Genomic DNA, 15,576 nt, shown 5'->3' on the forward strand with positions numbered 1-15,576 from the left:
GAAGATCCCAAATGCCGCGGAGCAACTAAGCCCGTGCGCCACAACTACTGAAGCCCGCGCGCCTAGAGCCCGTGCTCTGCAACAAGAGAAGCCACCGCAATGAGAAGCCCGCGCACCGCACTGAAGAGTAACCCCCGCTGGCCGCAACTAGAGAAAGACCACGCGCAGCCACAAAGACACGATGCGGCCAAAAATAAATAAATAAATTAAAAAAAAAAAAGGATGCATCTGCATCAGAAAAATCACCAGGACAACCCACATCCCATGACAGGCAGTCATCAAGGGTTCCCTTTGCGCCACCACCGCCACCTCGGCACCAAGCAGAGCATACAAAGCTAGCATCTAGGGTGGTGTTAGAAAGTTGTATCATAGGATAAACATTTAAAGTATTAAGTGCCATTCTCTGGGGTGGGCTGGGAGAGCTCAGAGCAGGACTTCGGGGTCCTTCAGATCTCCGGGCCTCCATTCTTGCCCCTTTGTGGTCTTGCCCCTGCCTGCCTGCCCTGAAGGGACCCCACCTAATGACCCCTTTCATCCCTCCCTGCTCAAAGCCCTCTTACGGTTCGCCAGCACCCAGAGGACAAAGCTGGACCACCAAGTTCAGATCCCAGCTCTGCACTGCCTCATTGAGGGCGGGAGTGTTACAGTGACTTTCACTCTCTGAGCCTCAGTTTCCCCCCTATAAAATGGGTTAATGGGGAACTTAAGGAGTTACCCAAGTTTTGTTTTGTTTTTTTATCTTAACCCCTGAAACACACAGGTATTATTGGCGGGTGGTGAAGCATGATGGTGCCTCTCACAGAGGGTCAGCCCAGCATCTAAGGCTTTTCAGTCTCCGTCCCAGCTCCCACCCCTCGCCTCCTTGGGCAGCCTGAACGCTCACCTACGGTCTTTGAGGCTTCCCGGCTTCCACAAGCCGCGATACCTCGCTCCCGGGACACGCCTCCCTTGGCTACGCCCCTAGACCCCGCCTTCTCTTGACCCCGCCTTCTCTTGACCCCGCCTTCTCTTGACCCCGCCTCCTAGGCCCCGCCCACGCCGACTCCAGTTCCTCTCTGGACCGGCTTCTTGGTCCCGCCTCCCCAGGCTCCGCCCCCTCACCGTTCCTGGTTCGCCCTTGCTCCGCCCACTGCTCCTTTGGCTCCCTAAGGCTCGAGGACCGACCTGCGCCTGCCCCCAGTACTGCCTGAAGAACGAATCCCCAGCCCTAGCGACAACAGTCCGGCAGGAGTTAATTACGCAGGCCACGTTTGAGGACGGTGGGGAGGTTATGGGAGGGTCGGAATCCCCGCGGGATGAGCAGCGAGATGGGTTCCTATCTCCCTGCTCAGGCGTGGGTGGGGCAGCCAGGCACGCGCCGCGATCGAGGAAGGCCCCCGGCGCAGGTCCCGGATATTTGTGTTCGCGCCGCCGCCACCGTCCCAGCCGATGGGTCGCGGTACACGCTCGCGCTCGCGGTCGACTGGTCGCAGGGGCCGAAGGCAGCGGAGCCGGAGTGGGAGTCGGAGTCGGAGCCGAAGTTGGAGCGGGAGCCATGGGCGGCGAAACCGACGTCGCCGGGACGACGAGGGGCGGGGCAGGCGGAGGAGCTGGGAGCGCAGGTAGGGTCGCTGTGTGAGCCGCGCTGGGGGTCCGGCTCCAGCCCTCAGGGACCTGGGAGACCCCCGAGTTAGTCAGGGAGGGCTTCCTGAAGAAGGGGACGTCTGAGCACGTCGGGGTTAACCAGGCAGCGAAAGGAAAGCGAGAAGCGTTCCAGGCAGGGCGCCTGGTGGTTGGAAGTACAGCAGGAGGCGCCGTGAGCGAGGCGGAGGGGAGTCGATGAGGTCATAGAGGAAGCGGGAGACCGGATCGTGCGGTCTTGTGTACCGTGGTGAAGGGTTTGACTATTATTTGGAGGGGAGTAGGGAGCTGTGGAGGATTTTGAATCAGGGAGCGATGTGGTCTGGATTACTTTGCAGAACTCCTGCTGGTTTTCGCGTGGAGAAGGGACTGAGCGTGTCGGCAGGAGTGACACCAGGGAGGAGGAAGATAGTGCAGCTGTCCAGGCAACAGATGATGATGGCCTTCAGGAGAGGGAGGCTGTGGGGAGGTACAGTGGGAAAATGGATAGATTTGAGAGGGATTTCCGAAGTAGAGGTGACAGCACTTGCCAATGGAGGTGGGGTGTGAGAGGGAAGAACTGTTGATGGGAGGTGGCAGGACTGAACTGACTCCTGAGACTTGGTGCTCAGCCTCCCCTCAGCCCGCAGCCCTTTTCTTCTGGAGATGGGGCACCTGGCCAGACTTGGCTTGAGTCTGCTCCAGCACAAAGGAACCAGCACCGTGACAGGGACTGACTCGCAGACCTGCGTCCTAGTGCTGGCTCAGCCCATAACTGGCTGTGACACTCAGGGCAGTACCTGCCCCCCTGTCCCCCAGATTTCCTCATCTGTGCCTTCAGGATCTCCACGGGGCTTCTCCAGGCATGCACTGTCTCCCATCCCTCCAGCCTGTTCTCCACACCATAGCCAGAGTGACTGTTGTCAGACATAGCTGATCACCTTCTAGGTTTGAGAAGGTGGCTTTTCCTTTTGCGTCTCATAAGATCATTGCCATTTAGGAATTCCAGGAAGGTATAAGCAGAGGAAATAGTAAAGAGATGGTTTAAACCAGGGCTTGGCAAACTACAGCCTGTGGATCAAGCATAGTTTTTACATGTTTAAACGGCGAGGAGAAAAAAAAAAATCAAAAGAATAGTATTTCATGACACGTGAAAATTATTTGGGTTGGCTGAAAAGTTTATTCGGGTTTTTCCATAAGATGTTACGGAAAAACCCAAACAAACTTTTTGGCCAACTCAATATATGAAATTCAAGTTTTGGTGTCCAGAAATAAAATTTTATTGAACAAATTTATGCCTATTTGTTCATGTACTGTCCGTGGCTGCTTTTGCACTACGATAGCAGAGTTGAGTAGTTGTGCCATAGACGCTCTGGCTCTTAACAGAAAAAGTTTGCTAACTCTGGTTTCAGCTCCGGGCCTTGATGTTTTAACATTGGTTCACGTGTAGTGGTAAATCTTGTTATTATCATCTAGTGGTTTCTAAGATTTTAGTTATTCACAAGAATCAGCCACCCTAGATATTGTAATTAGAGTCAGTGTCATTTATGAAGATTTGATCAGATTTGCAGTCTGTATTTACGTATTTGAAAATCAAATAATTGATTTTCATGTTGTAGATTCTTTGACGTGAGCTTAATAAGTGGAGCATTTGACAAACTAAAGACAGATTTAGTTGCTCAGAGGCCCCCAACATTAAAGAATCTATCCCCAGGATTCGTACGGTGCCTTCCCTGCTCGCAGTGCCCTTCCAAGGCTCTGTATTCCCTCCAGTCTTACTCCAGTTCACTCCTGCCCATCCTATAGGACCAGTTAAACACCATCTTCTCCTGTAAGCCCTCCCTGGACACCTTGGACAGCGCTGATAGCTCCTGCACCATCTGGCCCCAAGCCCGCCTCCCTGCCTTCCCCTCCTCCGTCTCTCCCCCTCACTCACTCTGCTCCAGCCACACAGGCCTGCCTGCTGCTTCTTGAATATGCCAAGTAAATTCCTGCCCCAGGGCCTTTGCTCTTGCTGTGCCCTCTGCCTGGATCACTGTTTCCCCAGATCTCCCCCTAGCTCCCTCCCCCACTTCCTCCAGCGTTACTTCCTCAGAGAGATCCTCTCTGACCTCTCCACACCCTAATGCTGCATCACTATCTTGGTAGCTCATGGTACCATCCAGTGTCACACTGTGTGTTTGTTGATGTGAAGGCAGGGACCATCAATGTTTTGGTCACTGCCGTGTCCCCAGAACCTAGAACAGCTCCTGGCACCCAGCAGGTGCCCAGTAAAGGGCCGTGGGATAGATGGCTGGCCAGCAGGCAGCGAGCAGAGCTTTGCGGGTTCCCTCCACAGGTCGGATTCGGATGAGGAGCGGTGGGGGCGGCGGCGAGGCAGGCAGAGCCGGAGCCCCCCGCCAGCCCACCGGCGCTCCCAGGACCGCTCCTCTCAGTCCGACTCGGGTGACGAGCGGCAGCAGCAGCGGCGCCAATGGACCCGCCAGTGGCAGCAGCGGACACACTCCTGGTCCCCCAGCTCCTCCGCGTCCAGCTCCGCGTCCCCGGCCCACTCCCAGAGCCCTCGGGAGGCGGCGGCAGTCCTGAGCCAGCGGCGGGGCCTGCAGGAGCGGCTGCGCCTGCGCGAGGAGCGGAAGCAGCAGGAGGAGCTGCTGAAGGCCTTCGAGACGCCCGAGGAGAAGCGGGCACGGCGGCTGGCCAAGAAGGAGGCCAAGGAGAGGAAGAAGCGGGAGAAGATGGGCTGGGGCGAGGAGTACATGGGCTACACAAACACTGACAACCCCTTCGGTGACAACAACCTGCTGGGCACCTTCATCTGGAACAAGGTGAGCCCGAGGTGGCCGCCGGCCGTGGCCCTCAGTTCTGCTCGCGTTGCTCGCCAGGTCTTCCTGTGCTTTTGCTGGGTTTTGCTTCATGAACTGCTTACAACTTATCTTCAAAGACGGTGTTTAGCACTCCCAGCACACGTGCCCAGGTTGTACCTGGCCATCGAGAGTGTATTTTTACCCACACGTGCACACACACTGGCTCCGCCAGCTTTTCCCACGCTGTCTCTTGCGGTGTACAGTTTCAGGCACTCTGCCCACAGAACCAGCCTTACCTCAAGACAGGTTCTCAGCGTCACATGCCCAGGGTGGGATTTCACCTCAGAGCTGTCACCTCATCCTTGAGATGAAAACTACACGTCAGGACTTCTCCTGTGGTCCAGTGGTTAAGACTCTGCGCTTCCACTGCAGGGGGCGCGGGTTTGACCTCTGGTCTGGGAACTAAGATCCCGCATTCTGCGCAGTGCGGCCAAAATAGATAAATAAAAAACTAAAAAAAACACAGAACTACACACCAATCCCTTTCCCACCAGCCGGGGCCTTGGGCACTTGGATTAAAACAACACAATTTGCCTCGCAGTTCTGGAGGCCAGAAGTACAAAGTCAAGGTGTCAGCAGAGCCACGTTCCCTCTGGAGGTTCTAGGGGAGAATCTTTTCTCGCCTCTTCCAGCTTCTGGTGGTTGCCCGCCACCCTTGGCTTGTAGCTGCATCACTCCAGTCTCTGCCTCTGTCGTCACATGGCTGTCTTCCCTCCGTGTCTGTGTCTTCACGTGGTGTTCTCCTCTCTGTGTCTCTGAGTCCAGAGTTCCCTCATCTTATAAAGACACCAGTCACTGGACTAAGGCCCAGCCTAGTCCGGTACAACATCAACTAATCACATCCGCAGAGACCCTGTTTCCAAATAAGGTCATGTTCCCGGGTTCCCGGGTTGGGACGTGGACATATCTATGTGGAGGACAAATTCGACCCGACACAGCTGTGGGGAGGGTGAGAGCCGGTGGACACAGGCGGAAGCCGCCGTGTCTCCCATTGTCTACATACGCTCTGAGCTCACAGCACCTCAGGGCCTTTGCACTCACCATTCCTCTACCTGGAGCACTCCCAAGCCTTCCCCTTGGCTGTTTCTTCCTCAACCTTCAGATCTCGGCTGATGTGTCCCTCTTCTGAGAGGCCTTTCTGGCCCCCTTGGTCCCCCAGGTCCCCTGCGTTCTTTATCAAGGCATTGCTTCTCCCTTCCTAGTGCTTTACTAACAAACGTGAATCATGCGCCTGCCGGGTGCTGGGTACCGTGTGGGCCCTGCGCATGCGTCAGTGAGCGACAGACAGAGATGCCTGTCCCTGTGCGGCCAGCAGTCTCAGGGGAGGCTGGCTGTAAGTAAGTCATTTAGCTGAGTCCGCAGAGGAAGGCGGGGGTGGGCGAGGCGGCTGCAGTTTAAACACACGGGTCCAGAGAGGTCTCGTTGCAAAGGTGACATCTAAACACACGTCCCACTTTATGGCATGTAATTCCTGCAGACTGTGAGCTCCACGGGGCAGGCTCTGTCCCAGGCGCTGGCACGCAGTCGGCCCTCAGTAAATGTCGAATGGGTGAGCGGGCCTCGGGGCATCTTGAGAAGCCCCGGCCCAGCCTCTGAGGCCTCTGTAGTCGGGGGAGGGCGCTAGACGGCCCAACTGTGTGGGTGGCGTCACGCATCTTGTCCCGGTGTCCTCGGGGTGCTGGGCTGGCAGAGTGGGCAGGCGTGGTGTTGGCCACGAACATGCCTCTCCGGGCCGCGCGTTGGTCGAGGGCTCTGTGCCTGAGTGCGGGCTCTCCCCGTCCAGGCCCTCTGCGACTGTTCTGTGTGGCCGTAGAGACGAAGTGCGGTCATTGTCACTGTGTGGTGGTGGCCCCAGGCCGGGCCACCCCGTGTCACCCTGGGGCACGTTTTTCTGTGCACAGGGGCTCCTGGAACGACCCTCGGAGCCGGCGGAGGTGACAGGAGGCACGGGTCTTGGCACCTGCCACCCACAACAGTTGTGAGATGACTTGGGAGGGGCGAGGGGTCTCTGGGAGCCTGTGCCCGGGCCCCTCCGTCAGGTGAGGACGCAGACAGGGAGGAGCCGCTCTCCGTGCTCGGGGTGCCCCGAGGGGTCTGTGAGCGGGAACCCCGGCGAGTGTGCTTTCAGGGTCCCCCTCTCGCTCAGCCGCTGGTTCCGCCCCTCCCCATGGCAGCTGGGGGTCTGACCTGCTGAGAGCCGGACACCACCCAGCCGGTGCAGCCAGGCTTGTGTGTAAAACAAGAGTCAGCAGCCCCAAGTAAGACTGTCCCGTGTGTGACATGGTCGAATTCTGCAGAGGTGGGGCTGCCTCTCCCCTGTATCTCAGCACACGGCTCGGGGCAGAGGGCGCCCCACGATGCTGGAGTGTACTGAACCGATTCTGCAGGCGAACGGGGGGCCGCATCTTCCGGTGGAAGTCGGGGTGTGGCTGCGGGCAGGTCGCTTCTCCCTCAGCCTCGTGCTCCTCATCGGCAGAGCGGGTGCTTTGGTCTGGTGGATCCCCACCTCGTGGACCAGCAGGTGGTCCCGGGGAGGGCGGCAGGAGGAGGCATCTCTGCTCAGCGGGCGTGTCGTTGGCCCTTTCAGGCCCTGGAGAAGAAGGGGATCGGCCACCTGGAGGAGAAGGAGCTGAAGGAGCGGAACAAGAGGATCCAGGAGGACAACCGGCTGGAGCTGCAGAAGGTGGGGCGCCCCGGGCCACCCTCCTTCCCTCCGGAGGGCTCCCAGGCTGGCTCACCCTGGCTTATGTCAAGGGGGACCTGATAGGCTTACGTGGAGAGTCCAGGGGACATTGGCTTCAGACACGGCTGGATCCAGGGGCTCGGGCAGTGACTCCAGAGAGCTGTTTCCCCGCACCTCGGCTCTGCTGGCCTCTGGGATTTATTCTAAGACGCTCCCTGCTGGGTGGCCAAAGTGGCCCTGGCTGCTGAAGGCTGCTGTGTCCTAGAAAAAAGAGGGCTCCTTCTGCCACAGGGTGTGTCCAGCGTTTCAGGCATCCCTGGACTGATTCCTGTGTCCAGGGCCAGCCCGCTGGGGCCCTGGGTATGGGTATGGTCCCACCCCGACCCTAGGGAACCCCACAGCCTGACAGGATGAAGGCACGAGACCCCCCTCGTCCACTGGCCACTCATCTTCTCGTACGCCCCCAGGTGAAGCAGCTGCGGCTGGAGCGGGAGCGGGAGAAGGCCATGCGGGAGCAGGAGCTGGAGATGCTGCAGCGGGAGAAGGAGGCGGAGCACTTCAAGACGTGGGAGGAGCAGGAGGACAACTTCCACCTCCAGCAGGCCAAGCTGCGGTGCGCGCGGCTCGGGCGCCCTACCGCCCTCCGGCCGTCCCTCCAGGCCCGGACACAGGGAGCCCGGCCTTGCTCCCACGTTGCCCCTGGGCCCTCGGGTTTCCACCACCGCCTCCTCCTCGGGGTCCCTCCTGACTCCCTTTTGGGCGCTGCTTTCCTTCGCTTCCTTCATCACGCCTGTCTCCCCAGGGGCCGGGTGCCAAGGGGACGCACAAACGTGCTGCTGAGTAGAGGGTGCCGGGTGCCCTGCCATCCCCAGCCCACGGGGTGGTTCACTCAGCAGCCTCGTCTAGAGTTAAGAAAAGTGAGGCTCCTGGGGTGTCGAAAGTTGCCCGAGCTCACACCGGGTGTGTGAGCTCCAGGCCCAGCCCCCTTCTCACCTGGCTGCCGCGCCAGCCCCCAGGGGCTCAGACCTGCCTGGTCACAGGGCTCCCTGGGGTTGGACCAGGGTCAGCCTCTGGTGCATGTTCCCACACGCAGCACTGAGGTTCCAGATCTTTCACCCCGGGTGGGCCTCTCTGACCCTCTCTCCCCACCCACCCCCTGCTCTTCAGACCCTCTCGCTCCCGTCTCTGCCCCTTACAGGGCCTGTGCCTTCCAGCTGACCTGTCTTGCTCCTCCGCTTGATGCCTCCTCTTACAGGAAGCCTTCCCTGACCACCACCCACAGCAGGCCGGGCTCCTCCCCTGGCTCCGGTCAACCCCCGAGGGCGAGGTCTTTAGGAGGGTGGACACAGCCCCGGCTCTGACACTGCCCCCCGCTCCCCGGCAGCTCCAAGATCCGCATCCGGGACGGGCGGGCCAAGCCAATCGACCTGCTGGCCAAGTACATCAGCGCCGAGGACGACGACCTGGCCGTGGAGATGCATGAGCCCTACACCTTCCTCAACGGCCTCACGGTGGCCGACATGGAAGACCTGCTGGAGGACATCCAGGTATGGCCCTGCTGCGTGCCCGGCACCGCCGCTGCCACCCCAGCCCCGGGCGTGCCTTCACCTGCCGTCTGCACCTTCGCCTCCAGGTGTACATGGAGCTCGAGCAGGGCAAGAACGCGGACTTCTGGCGGGACATGACCATCATCACGGAGGACGAGATCGCCAAGCTCCGCAAGCTGGAGGCCTCGGGCAAGGGGCCAGGTAATGCAGGCCGGGCCACCGGAGACACACCGGGCTGTGCCCTCGGGGACGCACCTCTGGGTCTGGTGGGAGCCTCTGTGGGCCGGGTGGCTCCACAGAAGAGGCCTCGGCTTCCTCTCTGGGGTCTCCCTGCCGGGGGCCTGTCTGCGAGCCACCAGGGGGCAGCACTGGGCAGCGGGGGCAGCGGGTTCTGAGTGAGGCGCTCTCCCGCCGGCGTGAGGGCTCACCCAGGCAGCGCCAGTGGCTTCCTTTAAACAGCTGCTTAGCGCTGGGCTTCCCCGGGAGCGGCGTCTGCGGGTTTTCTGTTTGGGTTTCAAGTTTTTGCCGGAGGCTCAGTCCGTTTGAGTGAGAACAGGACCTGACTGCACTTGGTGGGAACCCGTGCAGCGTGGTGTGCTTCTTTAATCAACTTTTCTTTTCCTCAAAATGATTGCCTGCATATAATTGCAAGGGAGACAAGCTCTAAAGCAGGGTCTCTCCCCCCAGCACTGCTGACATTTGGGTCCAGATCGTTCTCTGTGGGGCCGTCCTGGGCCCTGTGGGGTGTGGAGCAGCCTCCCTGCCCCACCCACTCGGTGGCAGGAGCCCTTGGTCGTGACAACCGCAGATGTCCCCTGACATGGCCCAGTGTCCCCTGGGGGGGAGGCAGATTCAACTCTGGTTGAGACCCACTGTTCTAAAAGCTCGTTGGCAACCACTGCAGTCCCACCCCTCCCGCCCCCCTGAAGCCACCGGCTTTAACGACATCTAGCTCCTGGGGGCCTTGAGCCTGTGTCACTAAGCTCAGCTCCATCTCACTGCCCACCCATGGTGGCTGAGAACGAATGCCCTCCCTTCCCTGAGCCTGTGTAAGTGCTGTTCTCTGCTCAGTTGGGGTGGTCGGGGAGGTTTCCTTCCTCTTAGGAAAAGGAGGAGCATCCTTTATCTTTGTAAGTGGAGTTTTATTTCTCCCGACCCTTTTAGCGGGGCACATCCTGTAGTAACTTCCAGAGAAAGGAAAGGACTCTTTGCTCTCAGAAATGGGTGTCCAGGGGAATTCCCTGGAAGTCCAGTGGTTAGGACTCTGTGTTTTCACTGCCGAGGGCCCAAGTTCAATCCTTGGTCGGGGAACTAAGATCCCGCAAGCCACGCGGCACAGCCAGAAAAATCCAAAAACAACAACAACGACAAAATAAATGCATGTCCAGAAACATCTGCTTTGGTGGCAGTGGTGCTGGTTGGGAGGGTGCTGCAGGGCCCTTGGACAGAATGACAGTTACACGTGTGGCTCTGGGTGCACACCCGGGCCGCCCAGCAGCTTGGCCACCTGGGGCCGATCGGTGACCTCCCCAGAGCTTGGTTGTTCCTTGCATCGCACGGGGTTGAGAAAACACCTCCGGGAGGATTGCGTGAAGAGGAGTGAGTACATGGTCATCAAGCATTCAAAACAGCGCCCGCTCTTATCATGCCGACGCCTCAGCGCAAGGACCGTGGGTGGGGGATTCTGCACCACCGACCCCACCTTCCCCAGGGGGTCAGACACCTGGGAGGCTCCCATCAGGCCCCCTGCCCCGTCCCTGGGCCCTTTCTCCCCCCTCCCTCTTCCACCGCGGGTGGGTTGTCCGCTGCCACCCTCCTGCAGCTCCTGCACTCGCCCCAGACGAGGTGCCCCTTTCTGGGACCCCACATCTCTCTTTCCTGTGGTTTGTGCCCTCGCATCCTCCAGTAACTTGTAGAGAGAGGCAGGAAATTGTTGGCGTCCCACGTGTCAGGAAATGTCTTCTCTCCCCTCGGCTGGTGGCCGCGGGGCAGGAGCCCTGCCCCATGGCTGCGGAAAAGTGTGAAGGGACGTTGTGCTGGGCTCCCCGCATGCCTCGCCCACGGTCCCTCCTGTGGCACTTCCCTTCCCTCTCCCCCTCCCTGCCACGTCAGTCACCCCTCTGTCCCCTTTCCCTTCTCACGTGTTACGGTCAGGGTGCCAGGTGTCCTCAAAGAGAGTGTTTGCGTTAGTCTTCTTTTGGCCTGATTTCCGAGAGAAGAGGGGGAGCTTCTTGTCTCCACCACTCCCAGAGCCCCTCAGAGGCGGCCTTTATCATTTTAAATTAAGTTGGCCCTTTCCTTTCCTTTCCCATTTCCCTTTTCTTTTTTTTTCTTTTTTCCCCCCTCTCCTTTTCTCTTCTCTTTGCAGCTGGGAAATCCTAACTGTACAGTAGAGCGTGCAGTAGGAAGTGGGTCCCCGGACACCCCTGTGGCCTCTCCAGTGCCCCACCCCCCTTACAATCCCCGTGGGTCCTCCCGGGGAGCATCTCTGAGGAGAAGCCTTCCCCCCACCCAAACGGTGCCACCCCCTCTCCTGAAACGGTGTCCCAGAGGGCACTCAGCCGGCACTCTCCAGCCAGGCCTGTTGGTGGACCCTTGGGTGGCATCCAGACCCAGGACCTGGCCTCCTTTAAGCAGTGGCTCAGCACCCGTGGCTTCTGTGGGAGCGGCGCCCCCTGGGGCTGTCTGTTTGGGTTGTTACCACCGGTGGCTCCGTCTGAGCGAGCAGAGGCCTGGCTTCTGTTTGAGGTCAGTGCAGAATGCGGCTCTGCTTGGCCGGGGGTGAAGGATGTCGCCGAATTGGGTTTTGGTCCCGTGATGTGTCTGCACCTGCTACAGACCGAGGCGGGGCTGCTGGCCCTGTGGGTCTGCCGCTGAGGCCAGGGCTGCTTGGGAGCCCAGGTGCTTATTCCAGCATCCCAGGTTGGTTGGCTGGAGGGGACTCGGGTTCTTCTTGACCCTGTCTGATCAGCTGGGCTTGGAGAAGCCAGCTTTGGAGCAGGGAACACGAGCCGGTCGCCTGCCCCCACGTTCACCCAGCATCTGCGTATGGAGCTCCCTGCCCTTGGAAAGCCGAGAATCAGGCATCCAGGCCAAGGGAGCAGTCTGGTAGTCGGCGAAGGCTTCCCAGTAGAAGGGATGCTCTCGCTGAGGACTGAGGATGGCTGGGATCTAGGAGGCGGACTGGATGGGGAAGAACTTATTGCTGGTGGGAAGCGCCCACCGCATGTGCAGAGGCCTTGGGGCAGGGCAGGGGTTGGAAGGGCACAGCATGCTGTCTGATGAGCCACAGACAAGGAAGCCAGCCAGTGTGAGGGAGAGCTGGGGTCAGGCAGCATTGGCCTCACCCTCAGGGGCCTCTCAGTCTAGAGGGTTAGGACCTGGGCCCAGCCCCATGCCGAGCAGCCCTCACCCCACTGCAGGTGAGCGGCGAGAGGGGGTCAACGCCTCGGTCAGTTCCGACGTGCAGTCGGTCTTCAAGGGGAAGACGTACAGCCAGCTGCAGGTCATCTTCCAGGGCATCGAGGGCAAGATACGGGCCGGGGGCCCCAACCTAGACATGGGCTACTGGGAGAGCCTACTGCAGCAGCTGCGTGCCCACATGGCCCGTGCCAGGTGAGCTGGCGGGGCCTCCCTGGGAGCCACAAGCTGGGGCCCCAGCTGGAAGGCCCCCGCCCAGCCCCCAGCAGCCTGCCCGCCTTCCTTCCGGCCTCTACTTAGCACCTGGTCTTTGTTTTCCTGGGGTCAGCGGACATCACAGGAAGCCCTCAAGGCTGCTGTCCCCCGCCTTCCACAGGCCCCACACCCGCTGTGTATGAATTCTCTGCGTGCTTGGCGCTGTCATGTAAACACGGCTCCTGTGTGCCGCTAAGTGCAGTCACTTCTAAATTTATCCTCTTCCTCGCCTGTCCCCTGTCCTTTTCCAGCCCAGCCTGGCCCTTAGGTCACGCCTGCATGTGAACACCCCAGTACAGGGACCTGCCCCCTCCTGGTGTCCGCCTGTGCCGTGACCACTTGCTGCCTTCAAACTCCGGGTCCTTGCAGCAAAATGGGAGGGGGGGTCATGAGAAGTCCTTGGGGGGGGCCTTCCTCTTAGAGTGTCAGGGTGACCACCCGGCCTGCGTTCCAGGCTCCGCGAGCGGCACCAGGACGTGCTGCGGCAGAAGCTGTACAAGCTGAAGCAGGAGCAGGGGGTGGAGAGCGAGCCCCTGTTCCCCATCCTCAAGCAGGAGCCGCAGTCTCCGGGCCACAGGTAGGCCTGGGTCTGGACGTCCCCTGCCGGGCGGCGGGACTGGAGGCCCCGCCCACTGCCCGCCCCGCTCAGTCCAGCCCTCTCTTGAAGCCTGGAGCCTGAGGACCCGGCCCCCACCCCGCCCGGGCCCTCGGAGGGTGGCGCTGCTGAGCCCGAGGCGGAAGCAGCCGCGCCGGCGGAGGGCGAGGCGGACGGGGAGGCGGTGCTCATGGAGGAGGATCTGATCCAACAGAGCCTGGACGACTACGACGCCGGCAAGTACAGCCCGCGGCTGCTCACGGCCCACGAGCTGCCGCTGGACGCCCACGTGCTGGAGCCGGACGAGGACCTGCAGCGCCTGCAGCTGTCCAGGCAGCAGCTCCAGGTCACAGGTGCGGGGCGGGGCCAGAAGGGGGCGTTGGTGGTGAACCCGCTCCCGATCCTCTTTCGCCGCCTGCTCTCTTGAGGGTGTCCGTTCATTCACCCGCTCGCTTGTTTGTTCGTTCTGGGCGTGACCGGCTGGCTGGTCCCAAGGACACAGAGGTGGTGGTCTTTACTTCCCGTGCCCAGCTCTGCTCTGAGCTCCTTACACTGCCCACTTGCCGGGGCCTTGGCCTTCCTGGGCAGCCATCGTCCCGGAACAGCGGAGAAACGGCCTCGGAAAGGCCCCGGTCCGGGGTCCCACTGCGGGCTTCTGACCACCAGCCTCTTCGGCCAACCCGGCAGGGGACACGTGGTGTTTGGTGCCCACCCGGGAGGGCGGGGGCCCCGGGCAGGCGGGCCCGGGTGGGGGCTTGTGACCGGGAAAGGGAGGCTGCGTGCCGGGGTCCCAGTTAACGCGCCCCGCCCGCAGGCGACGCCACCGAGAGCGCGGAGGACATCTTCTTCCGGCGCGCCAAGGAGGGCATGGGCCAGGACGAGGCGCAGTTCAGCGTGGAGATGCCGCTGACGGGCAAGGCCTACCTGTGGGCGGATAAGTACCGGCCGCGCAAGCCGCGCTTCTTCAACCGCGTGCACACGGGCTTCGAGTGGAACAAGTACAACCAGACGCACTACGACTTTGACAACCCGCCGCCCAAGATCGTGCAGGGCTACAAGTTCAACATCTTCTACCCCGACCTCATCGACAAGCGCTCCACGCCCGAGTACTTCCTGGAGGCCTGCGCTGACAACAAGGACTTCGCTACGCTCCGCTTCCACGCCGGGCCGCCCTACGAGGACATCGCCTTCAAGATCGTCAACCGCGAGTGGGAGTACTCGCACCGCCACGGCTTCCGCTGTCAGTTCGCCAACGGCATCTTCCAGCTCTGGTTCCACTTCAAGCGCTACCGCTACCGCCGGTGACCGGCGGGCCCCCTCCCAGACCCCTGCGAACTGACCGGGGGTGTGGGAAGCCTGCAGCCTCCCCCGGCGGGGCCTCCTCCTCGCGGGGCCTCACTTCCTGGTGTGAACAGGGGTCGCTGCGGAGCCTGCCTCAGTGAGCTGAGGGAACCCACCACCAGGCGGGCCTGGAGCATTGACGCACAGGAGGGGCTGCTGAATGGATTTTCAGAGCCCAGGGAACCAAGCAAGCGTCTCCAGACCTCAGTCCTTGGATTGACGCTGAGCCCCACCCAAGAAACAGGCCCTGCATAGCCGGGGCTCTGGGGGGCTTGCAGGGCGTTGCTCAGCCCCTGGACATGGCCGGCAGCTGCAGGACCCAGGCTCCAGGCCCTTGAGTGCATGTTCCCGGAGAGGCCATCCGGGGACGTCTGTGGTCCCCCAGCTCGCCCCTGGTGCTGGCTGGGGTCAGCCTCCGGCAAGTGGGCACGGAGGACACGTCACCGCCCGCCATCGGGTCTGGGAACATCCTTCCACAGCCACCGAGCACAGGAGCCCCCAGGGTGTGGCTGTGGCGCCCCATCGGGCCTCTGGGCCTTTGCATGTCCCTCAAGGCTGAGCTCCTAGGGCCACTTCCCAACCACCACAGGGCCGCCCTCCTTGTCCCCAAGTCTCGGACAGGGGCAGTCAAGGGCCCGGCAGGTACGATCACTCACCCAGTCACAGACTGTCAACGGTGCCCCAGGCAGGCCCACCCCAGAAACAGATTGCTTTTAGCGTTTTCTTACGGAGACATTTCCAACCTCAAGTGGTCAGAAGCCTGAAGGGCCGCTGCCAGCTCCTCAGACAGCCTTGCCCAAACACCCTATTTCATCTGGAAACATTTCCATTTCAGGCTGTTTCTCTAAAACGATTTTTTTAGGTGGGGGGGGTGGGGGGGAATCTTGTTTATTTTCATTTAATTGGTCTACTTGTGAGATTGCATGTTTCTTTTCAATAAACATTTTATTTTGGAATAAGTTTAGGTTTTCAGAAATGCTGCAGAGATAGTCTAGTGTTCCCACACCCCACACTCAGCTGTCCCCATGGTTAACGCCTTACATAACCACAGCACATCTGTCACAACTAAGGCACTAAACAGCTAAGAAGACCTTTTGAAAACAACCACCACACCTAAAAATAGTCAATAACAGTTCCTTAGGGAGCCCCTCGTAGTCTGAGGGCTTCCTCCCTCTTTGCCGCCCACCCCTTGCCTCAGCTCCCAGAAGGAGGATGTACTCCCGAACGCTCCAGGAGGTGCACAGCTGCTCACCTAGGCCAGGGGACAATGCT

At 60.4% G+C, this 15,576-nt stretch overlaps 1 protein-coding gene across 2 annotated transcripts; it reads left to right on the forward strand.

Moving 5' to 3' along the window:
• Window positions 1–1,136: 1,136 nt before the first annotated feature.
• CACTIN (cactin, spliceosome C complex subunit) lies at window positions 1,137–15,190 on the forward strand. Of its 2 annotated transcripts, none has more exons than XM_082454423.1 (10): window positions 1,137–1,601; window positions 4,118–4,424; window positions 7,051–7,146; window positions 7,614–7,759; window positions 8,531–8,693; window positions 8,780–8,894; window positions 12,116–12,308; window positions 12,823–12,945; window positions 13,036–13,316; window positions 13,778–15,190. In XM_082454423.1, the coding sequence occupies exons 1-10, from the start codon at window positions 1,429–1,431 to the stop codon at window positions 14,266–14,268; spliced, it is 2,088 nt and encodes a 695-aa protein (XP_082310549.1). In that variant the 5' UTR covers window positions 1,137–1,428; the 3' UTR covers window positions 14,269–15,190. The 2 variants fall into 2 exon arrangements, with proteins under 2 accessions (XP_082310549.1, XP_082310548.1); XM_082454422.1 differs by having other exon boundaries at window positions 1,142–1,601; window positions 3,938–4,424; window positions 13,778–15,189.
• The last annotated feature ends 386 nt before the right edge of the window (window positions 15,191–15,576 follow it).

This window comes from Balaenoptera physalus (assembly GCF_965194825.1).
Source record: "Balaenoptera physalus genome assembly, chromosome: 3".
In the NCBI taxonomy this organism is placed as follows: Eukaryota; Metazoa; Chordata; class Mammalia; order Artiodactyla; family Balaenopteridae; genus Balaenoptera; species Balaenoptera physalus.